At 42.4% G+C, this 10,074-nt stretch overlaps 1 protein-coding gene and 1 long non-coding RNA gene across 3 annotated transcripts; both read right to left on the reverse strand.

Annotated features, from left to right (window-relative positions):
* Positions 1-216: 216 nt before the first annotated feature.
* On the reverse strand, positions 217-8,003 carry mvb12ba (multivesicular body subunit 12Ba). Of its 2 annotated transcripts, XM_076029218.1 has the most exons (11): positions 7,773-8,003; positions 7,537-7,596; positions 6,334-6,456; positions 5,950-6,057; positions 5,738-5,834; positions 5,253-5,382; positions 4,253-4,396; positions 3,742-3,836; positions 3,506-3,561; positions 3,317-3,376; positions 217-3,174 (listed from the first exon to the last, which is right to left on the reverse strand). In XM_076029218.1, the coding sequence occupies exons 3-11, from the start codon at positions 6,442-6,444 to the stop codon at positions 3,088-3,090; spliced, it is 888 nt and encodes a 295-aa protein (XP_075885333.1). In that variant the 5' UTR covers positions 6,445-6,456; positions 7,537-7,596; positions 7,773-8,003; the 3' UTR covers positions 217-3,087. The 2 variants fall into 2 exon arrangements, with proteins under 2 accessions (XP_075885333.1, XP_075885332.1); XM_076029217.1 differs by lacking the exon at positions 7,537-7,596.
* A 614-nt stretch (positions 8,004-8,617) lies between these two features.
* LOC142889883 (uncharacterized) lies at positions 8,618-9,473 on the reverse strand. Its single transcript, XR_012927015.1, has 2 exons — positions 8,960-9,473; positions 8,618-8,923 (listed from the first exon to the last, which is right to left on the reverse strand). It is a non-coding gene; the product is annotated as an uncharacterized LOC142889883 (long non-coding RNA).
* Positions 9,474-10,074: the final 601 nt, after the last annotated feature.

Consider the following 10,074-nt stretch of genomic DNA (forward strand, 5'->3'; position numbering starts at 1 on the left):
ATACAAAAAAAAATCACATTTTTGCAATTTTTCTTAAATGGAAAAAGCTGACCTTGAGATGTCCAACAACAATAACAATGTAATATAACATTATAACATTGTGAGTGATTACCTACTGTATATGCTGTGAATACAGTTTAACTAGAACCACAGGAACGCTTTAAAGTCGATATGCAATAAAAAAAAATAAAAAAAAACGATTCCCAACAAGAACAATTTAAGGTCATCACGGTTTAATAATTATTTTTTTTAGGACAAAGTTCCAACAGAGTGACATTTTGTTTATTGTTAAGTGGGAAAAAAAGTAACTAAAACAAAATCTGTGACCTCAAATTGATAAATTAGAAAAATAACCTCTACTGAACCATAGGACTTCTTTACATGCGAAGTAACGTTCGCATCCAAAACAGGGTGCGCGTTTTATTCCAGACAACAATGTTAGTTTGTTATACAGTTTTTTAAGAGAAGGAAACAGGAAGTGAAGACTACGAGTGTGTGTGATACATATATATATATATGTATAATTTACATATATGTACGTATGTGTGTGTATGTATATATGTAGAAACAAAGACATGTACATATATATTTACACACACAAACATATATATATATATATATATATATATATATATATATATAGTTGTTACATATATATAAACACACATACATATATGTGTGTGCGTGTGTGTGGATGGACAAGATCGGTTTTGTTTTTTTCCCCCCCTTTTTAAAAATCTTTTTCATGGTCAATAATCCTCCTAAAACGTCAGCAGTGCAACAGACGGTTGTTCATCACGTGACCATTTGTTATAAACAACAGTCTTGAGGAGGACAACCAGGGTCACAATACTGAAAAACATGACTAATAAGTTAGCGAAACAAAAAAGAAAACACAAAAGGCTCGAGTTACAACATGCGCGATTATATTACAGTTGCGGGTACAAAGGTTAAAAACCACACATTGTCTCGTTCTCAGCTGCTCAGGGGAAACAAGACGACCGCTTTGCACACGGTTCTTTTTTTTCCCCCCAGGTGGCCTTTAAGACAAGATGATATTACACATTTATTTAAGAGTGGTTGTGCTGTATTTACACATCTGGTATGTTCACCTGTAGTGTGTGTGTGTGTGTGTGTGTGTGTGTGTGTACAATAGTGGACAAGGACACGCTGTGATTTCACAAATGTGGTGATGCTGGGAAAGATTGTTTGATTGTTTTACACAATCAAACGATGCAAAATGATGCTGAAATTGAAAAGCTACAAAGAACAATTAGCAGACTAGCCGATACATTTATCCATCTAAAATCTAAATTCTTCCGCCAAATGAATTAGTTTTAACAACCACATTTAAGGCATGGTATTAAAAAAAAACCTAAAAAAACCCAGTTATTGTTATTATACAGATGTAAGGTGATTTCTTTTCTTAACTAATCTCCAATTGCTGCCTTTTTCACAGTAATTCTACACTGGTTGTAGTAGCTTAGATCTGCTGTTCTAAGGATGTTTTAACCAAGAAGTGGTCAATAACATTCCTCTTTTGCGTGGCATCATCATCATCATCACCATCATCATCTTTAAAGAAAAACAAACAAAAAAAAAAAACAGTATTTAGAAAGGCAGGCTGCTCACAGAGGCATCAAACGAGACGGCCCCTTCAATAAATAAGCAAAACAATCTGATATTACTCTGTTAATGACTCAACGCTCATCCATCCGTCAGCATGAGAAACAATACTGTGCTCTAGATTTCCATGTGCCATACATTTTCCATCGCAATGCAACCAACCGGATCGGATATGGAAAAACTAGCCTTGTGGAAAAATGATATGTGCGATTTTGGGGGAAAAATAGTCTTGTTTTGTTATCAAAAGTAACGGACGTACGACCGCTAATAATATCCAGACCTGGAGAGATCCTAGTAGCATGCAGTGCAGTCAAGCAGTGACCTGTGTAATGGCTTTGTGATGCTTCTTAAACAGTAACAGTGGCTCCATGTGAAAGCAATGAGCAGCCGCAGTGCACAGAGCGCTGCAGAGGAGTGGTTATCTATCTATCTATCTATCTATCTATCTATCCATCTATCTATCTATCGCACGTTGAGACCCACCGGGAAGCCGCAGCGAGTGTTGTAGACCAAGACACTATCAAGACCAGAGAGTATCGAGATCGAGACCAGACCAAGACATTTGGGGTTCGGGTCCAAGACATGATCAAGACTTCATATGTCAAAGAAAAATAACCAGTATCTTTTTTTTTTTTTTTAAATCCAAGTTTGCTTGTAAATTGAACAGCAACAACTATTTTCAGCAAGGTGTCTTTGAATCATTTTCTTAAACATTTTGCTGCTTTGCCAACTTTGCTTCATAAAATGAAATGAACTAGGAATAAGGAGCCTAACAAGTGGTCTTCAGCACTGCAACACCGGCTACGGCTGAGATTCCTCCCAGAACACAAAGTGCACTCACAGTTAGACAGCGACCATCTAGAAAACAACAACACTGGAAAAAGAGAACAGAACAAGGTTTTTTTTTTTTTATCTCCCTCCCCCCCACCCCCAACACGCACACACGAGCACACACACGCGCACACACACACACGCACACACACACACACGCACACACACACACACACACACGCATCAAATTGGGACCGACCGGTTGCCCTGGGCCGGCTCGGTTCCGACCAATGGCAGAGCAGCGAGTCCATCACAAAGGAGGGCAAATCCAGTTGGTCTTCAGCTAAGATGAGGAATCGTCTCGATGGAGTGGTTTATTCGACACAGGGAACAGACGACGGCACTTTGAAATCATTCCTTTTTGCGTTTCCGCGGACGTTTTTACTCGGACATCAGGCGGCTTGCTTCCTGTTCAGCCATGTGAAAGTTACCTTCGGACGGGGACGGCTGGGAAACCGGCGGTACCTTGTTCGCTGGGAGCTGCGCCCTGGCTTTTCAATGCTCTTTAGTCAGTCAGTGAAACTGGCGCAGCCCCTCAGTAGTCGCGTTCAGGGTCTCTCCTGGTGCCGTCCGTCCGTGTAGGGAGTGTAGTTTGAGGAGGAGGGGGGGGGGTGACCTTCAGGACGACCTTCAGGCCTCGGAGCTCAGGGAGGTCCGCGTGGGGCTGGGCGGGAGGCGAGCGGCGGCGCTGTGCTCTGTGCGGAAGCTGTAGTCGTACTGACGCACAGGAAACAGAGACACCAGTGAAACCAGTGACACCAGCTGCGTTTCCATTCAGTCATTCTCGATTAATCGCCATTAACTGATGGCACTTGGTGGGTTTCCTTTATATTTTTCATGCACCCGCGACTGGGCTCACCTCTTTTTCGATCTCAGCCATGGACTTGATGGTGATGCCCATCAGATCCACCTGCTGCAGCTGCAACAGGGCAGAGGGCAGAGAGGTTACGTTCACCATCAGCCATCATGTACGTTGTTGATTCTCCTCATATTAGGACGAAACTTTGTTGAGGAATACAGAGCCAGAAGAATTAAAGGTGCAGCTTACGTCTGAGGAGGCGCAGGCAAACTTCTCGGAGATCATGAAGGGCACGCCGTCCATGGCTGGAGGAGAACCACAACATTTAGAATACACGTTAGCAGCAAATCGCATGCAACACGAGCAGCGGGTAAACTAGACAAAAAGACACACAGACGTATATACAGTGGTATCTTCTATAAACTTCACACACCACCAGGCTCACATTGGTATTCCTTTATTGATTGAAAATGGTGACCTCTGACCTGAGATGGCGTACAGGTTGGAGTTCTGGTGCTCGTAGTCTGGCCTGGTGGTGTTCTTCCCTCTGAAACTGGCCGGGAGGGTCATGGAAATATGCCTGGCGATGGGGGAAAAAACAGCATACAAGTGGGTATGGGCAGGATGTTAAACTTTTACCTGTACAAAAATAACAAATCAAGCCAAATTTTACGTACTCGACCTTTAACTCGACTGACAAAACAACTGCACGGCAGAAACAGCGGTTTATTTGTTTGATTTCTGACAGAGAAAAAAAAATGATGAACTACTTGAGTGAGCTAAAGGAAACGCAGTGAGTCGGTTTTAAATAGCAATGAAAGCAGTGGGAATCTTTAGGTTGATGGATAAATATAATTTGTGCAGACTGAGCGACTTCACAAATGCCATAAATCAGTGTTAGTTTTCACATGGTTTGTCCTAAATGGCTGTGGAGGTGAAGCTGTTCGCCTTCAGCCGTCAGTCAGTCAACCATCACCGGACTCAGGTTGGACATACTTGGGCATAGAAGCAGCGGGGAGTGGGACTGAGTTTGAGGAGGAGTTCACATTCTGGACGTTGTTTGTGGTCGGAGTGAAGGTGGAGTCCTGGGCCCGAGGCACGTTTCCCATGCGGTACCAGATTCCCATGTTGTTCAGTTCTCTGCAAGACACGAGAGGAGCGTTTAGTCGGGAGAGGGTGGAAAGAGTGCTGCGATCTCACATGTAACAACTTGATGTTGCTGTTTTATTCTTCAAAATCGCCAAATGTTCCACACTGGACCTTTTAAATTTGTCTTTGGTCATCTTGGTTGACCAAAGTAACAAAATACATTCATGCAGTGGTGTCGTTTTTTGGTTTTTGATTCGGAAGATGGATCATAAATGACTGAAACAGCTAAAACAAGTTCCTCGTTGGCAGTTATTTGTTATTTTATATCTGAGCCATTACGGTAATATTATAGGTCACTGTTAAAGGTCATCCATCGGTATATCCTCCAGTGTCGTAAGAAAGGGAGAAAAATTAATCCAATATCAACATAGCCAGCTGATATGTTTCTGTAGACAGATGTGTTTGATCCGCAGGCCCAATATTCCTTGTCAAGCAATCTTTGGCACCGCTCTTCAACGCTTCAATCTTCCAGAATGCAATAGGTGAAAGCAGAGGGTGGATGCTCGTCTGCATCGGTCATTGCAAGAGAGGTTAGAATGAGTCAAAGGAATGTCGGAGACCCCGGCTTTAGTCGCACAAACGGGGTCCAAATCGCATGGACACACTGGAATCTTGACTCTTTTCAGAGGGTGGAAGCTGTATTTTGAAAACAGCGCTCTCTGCTGGTGACACCGGGCACGGCGAGCGCAAGCTTAGAAAGGAGGGATACAATACAATGTTTGCCAGCTGGATTATCAAATAAAATAAAAAATAGTGTCACTGATGCGATGAGAATATTTAATTGCTAAAACAGGGAGCAGACTGACATTACAAGTCAAACCAGTGTGTGAGTGAGTCATCTGCTCACCCTATGAAAGTGTATTGGGGCGGAGCCTGCTTGGAGCGGCCCAGGATTCGGATGTCACAAATGGCTGCTTCTGTGGAATCCCGCGGAATAAACTTGATACAAAGTCGTCTCTTTCTGAAGGCCTGCTCCTCTGTGGGACACAGCAGAAACAGACAAAGAGCCTCAGTTAACTCCCGGCTGACGGCCTGCTCCTTTATAGGACGCTGAAAGAAGTGCTTGATGCGAAAATGCAAAAGAATGTAGCTACAGTTTAGAAGATGGTTACACCGTTTGAAGTTTCAAATGTCTTATTTTTTACAATAAAAGGGGAAACTTGAGGCATTTTTGGTTCAAAGGCCTTTGTGGCCGACAAACATTCAACATGCATGGAGGACCAATTGAAATCTGGAGTGGTTTCTCTACCCTTCAACCCATTAACACACACAACAATCCTTGTTCGTTCTACGTACTATAATCCAACCCAGTGCTTTTTTCTGGTGACTTACGTGTGTCAACAGTCTCCTGGATGGGAATGAATCCCACCGGCAGAGTGTCCTTGATATCAATCAACTTCATGTCCACAAGGACGTTGCCCAGATGACTCTGGAGGAGCAGAAGCAGAAGGGAATCAAAGTTTGAAAATGCAACCCGACTGAATGGAACTCAGTTTGGAATTGGGTCGAAGCACTCGCGTTTTTGGCGGTGTGAGCCGACTTACGTTTTCTTTGGAGAAGACCCTCGTGAAGCACAGATAGCGGGTCACCTTGGATTTGAAAAGTCCGTCTTTCCACAAATCGGCATCCAGACCGTCGGTAGTTATAGCGATCTAGATGTAGTTCAAGGCCAGGAAGGAAAAGGTCATCGTACCGAGAGTGGGAATCCAACTTTGATACATCGGTAGCACTGAGCCAATAATCATTTGGCATAGGTGTATTAAGATCTAAAGTCACTGGCTTTCGCCGGTCAAATGGAAAATCAAAGTTTTGAGAATCGTCAGTAATTAGTGTGCGTGTAATTACATCTGTTGCGCAAGCCTGCAGTAAATCAGACTCCAGGTCTTAGTGGATTGAGTGACTGTTTTGAGTGGCGTTCAGACACTTACCACGTCATAACCAGTGGGAGCCCTGTTCCTGGATGCCACCACCCCAACTCCAGTGATTGGGTCCATGGACATCTCCGGCAAGGCCTCGGAAAGCTCTCGGACTTCGGGCATCTTCGTAGGGGTCTGCGGCAAGATCGAAACAACATCGGTTACAGCTGCCTTGCCTTCTGCGATCTTGAAGGTGAAATTGCAGCACGATGACGTCGATACATTTGAATGATTTGAGAGAAAAACTGCACTCTAGTTAAATCCTAGTTATCTGCTGTCAGTGTTGAGATTTATCAACACTGCAAATGAAGTTTCCACAGTCTTTCGAGTGGGCTGTTGACTCTTATGCAAGAGCTGGAATTCAATCTTTTGCATAACTTATCTAATAATAATGACACTGATGATCCAATACATGAGTAATTGTGTACTTGTAAAGCAAGGGGGGGGGGGCGTGCAATTCCGTGACTGAACAGGACAACAGGTGTACAATGTGCTCTCTCCTATACTGCCCATGGTGGCGGCATAAACGAGGGAGAATTAGAAAACTCATAGTGGCATTTAATGATGGCATGAGGCTCCAGTGCAACCTGTCTGCACGTTAGTCAGTGAACGTGTCTGCATGTTAGGCATTGGACATGGTGGAAGATTTGTTTTGTTTTTGAGGGTGTGTGTTTTTACTGTGCTGTTTTTCCTATTTCACTGTGATATGGAGCCCTCGGCTCGGAAATAAAGGAAATTACATTGCTTTTGAGAACCCCCCCCCCCCCCCCCCCCACACACACACACACACACCATTATAGACGGTCAATAGCACCGACATAAGTAACGTCTTCTTAGCATTTCAGCACCATTTTACAAGTCCCTTTATGCCAATTTCCAGACACTTGGAGAGATTGACTGACTGATTAACTAACGGAAGAGAGGCAGAAGATATCAACATGAAATTTGATCTATAGAGCATTTGCGATCTTGTGCGTGAGTGGTTCAACTGAATGGGTAGCCGAACCGAGACTTTACACCAATTCACATAAAAACATCCTTGGTGAGTGAAACCAAAGAGACAACTTCCTTTCAACTGACGCGGTGCGTTTTGACGCACTGAGCTCGGGTTTGTAGATTTGGTTAAAAGAGCAAACGTGGAAAAAAAAAATAAAAAAAATAAAGGGCAGGAACGGTTACGCGATATCGCCGAGCCATAAAGGTAGCAATGCTAACCGTAGCAGCAGACCCCGACTGCGGGAAGCAAACACTGCGGCTCAGCGGTCCCCGGTTCACCTTGGAAACAAACATCACCCTCCGCTTAGATAGAATGACATTGGCAAATCCTAATCACACTTTAAAAGGCAAACAGCAATAATACTTTAAAGCCATGCATTCTTTTGAACACTCGCTTCCAGTTGAGCCAAACGCTAATGCTAGGCTAGCTGATTTAGCATAGCCCACTTACTTACCCGAGTGTTACAGTCGAATCGGGTTGCTGCTCGTTAACTTCGACGGGCTCCCTCCTCTTAAATACACCCGTTCAAAACTTTAGAGACGCTTCCATTTCTATTTCTATTTTTTACGTAAAATGCCACCATCCGATGACTAGTGGAACATAAGCGATGCAGTGTTGTTTGTATGTATTTGCATGGTGGTCCTTCAGCTAGCGGTTTCGGGAGGGTACTATTTGTAGTGGAACTGCTAGGAGGAACTGGGGGGACGGGGGTGGCAGTATGTAAACGGAGTGAGTGAGTGTGTGAGTGAGGGGGGGGGGGGGTGCTTTTTCACTGTTTCCGTCCTAGTGCCGACAGACGGATCACGTGCAGCCACAACCCTGGACCTCTTGAACTAACAGCATTTGGGATATTTCCCTCAAAAGTGTACCTGACCCTGCGGCAGATCTCAACTGGAGTGCAAATTGCCTTAAATTTTTTTTTTTTTTTTTTTTAAATGTGACAGGTGTCACACTGTCTGCAGCAATGTGATTTATGCGTGTACTTAATCATCCAAACCTTATATATTCATTTAAGTTTACTTGAGGCATTGAATCGAAAATATGATAAAGTATCAATTTTACCAATTGTTTTTGAACATGGCAATCATAATGGCGCATGGCAATGTAAACGTGCAAATGCAGTCAACAGCAAACTCAGCTGCTTACAGAAAATATCATCACACCTGGATTTATAATTTTTTCCAAAGAAAAATGTTAGCATCGTTGTTTGCCAACAGCGAAGGATCATATTAAGTTATTGTGGGTAAACCCAAAACAATGAAATCTGCGGTCATAAAATTTACGAAAATACCCAAAATTTCATTATGTCAACTTTATTCCAAAGCCGTCGCATAAATGTCACTGTAATGAAAAATAAAACACAAAAAGCAAACGAGACAGAACACCACGATGGTAGGGTCGACACAAACGATCAAATTCAATTGTTTTTTGGGGGTGGGGGCGGTATGGACTGGGAAATCTTTTATCTAATTAGACACATGGAAAGTTGAATTGTGGACATCTAATTAAAATCCACTTCATCGTTCATGCATTTCAATTATTTCTTGAGTTCTGTTAGTTGTGCGGGAGTACAGATGGAATTTTAACTCAAAACATTTACAAATCCTGTTAAAAAAAAAAAAAAAAAACGATTTTCCCAACATACAATTCAGGGATGGTTTCATATTTAGAAGTTTTTTTTTTTAAATAATTGGTTGACTTTAGTGTGGAAACACACAGGACCCTCTGTCATGTTAATATAAAAATACAAGCAAACTGTACAAAGTTTTTACAAATATATAAAACACAGAATAACTTAAGACTCTTTGCTATTATAGGCCGTTTTAAAAAAATGGGCCGGACAAACAAGACATTTCAACTCATCACACTTTAACGACAATTCAGGATTATTAACAAGAACAGTCTGATATAAAAATGCTTTGCAATGACCATCGTGAAACTGATACAACTACTAAATTGTTTAGAATTAAAGACCAGCAATTCCAATTTTCTTTTCTCACTCGGTGGCATTGAGAACTTCATAAGTGGCATAAGAGTCGAACGGTGGTCAGAGTCACTGATATTTACAGTTTATGTCCAGGAAACCATCTACATGCCACTGTAACAAAGCACTTTTAAGATCTCTGATGGCGTTGCCATCTCTGAATTGAGGAAAGTTTCCTCAGTAGGACGCCGGTATCATTTGACCGATTCTTCTGTCGCACAACCCATTGATTTCATTGCCTTCACCATTTTACAAGTGCATGTCAAAGGAGTAAATAAAATAGTTTTTTGTACACGTCAAATCTGGAAGACCTGTGTATCTCAAACACTTACAAGTTACTTACAGTTTTTGTAAAATCACCAAATTTGGTTCCAGCAGTGGAAAAGTGCATTTTGTACCTTGAGTATGACAGGGAGCTCAGCTACTGTTTAAATGAATTACCTTCTACTGCTGTCAACAGGATTTCCTTTCAACATTCTGCACCGTTCACTCTCTCGCTTTCTCTCTCACTGGGCTTCACAAACGGCATCATTCGTACTTAATCACATAGCGATCTTATATGAACAACAATGGCAAATGAAGTACATACAAATTATTAACAGCATGTCTTTGGACGGATATCGGAAGAAAGTGTAAATTGTGATGGGGTGATGTTGTTTAACTTGTTTGGCAATCAAAGTGGGCAAGTGTACATCGCCTGCAGCCGCATCAGGTTCATCCAAGCTCACCTCGCTGGACAAGGACTTTATCCCAGCAGCCAATAGGACCCCAG

Source organism: Nelusetta ayraudi, unplaced genomic scaffold, assembly GCF_046127955.1.
Source record: "Nelusetta ayraudi isolate G7.1 ecotype Tasmania unplaced genomic scaffold, CSIRO-AGI_Nayr_v1 ptg000026l, whole genome shotgun sequence".
NCBI classification, from domain to species: domain Eukaryota; kingdom Metazoa; phylum Chordata; class Actinopteri; order Tetraodontiformes; family Monacanthidae; genus Nelusetta; species Nelusetta ayraudi.

Bases quoted from the DNA above. Each gene is read 5' to 3' on its own strand.
- mvb12ba (XM_076029217.1), bottom strand. From the start codon at position 6,444: ATGCCCGAAGTCCGAGAGCTTTCCGAGGCCTTGCCGGAGATGTCCATG. The intron at 5,383-5,737 runs GTAAGTCACCAG...TGTGTCCCACAG, and splicing joins CCAGGAGACTGTTGACACAC to AGGAGCAGGCCTTCAGAAAG. The intron at 4,397-5,252 runs GTGAGCAGATGA...CGTGTCTTGCAG, and splicing joins CCCCAATACACTTTCATAGG to AGAACTGAACAACATGGGAA.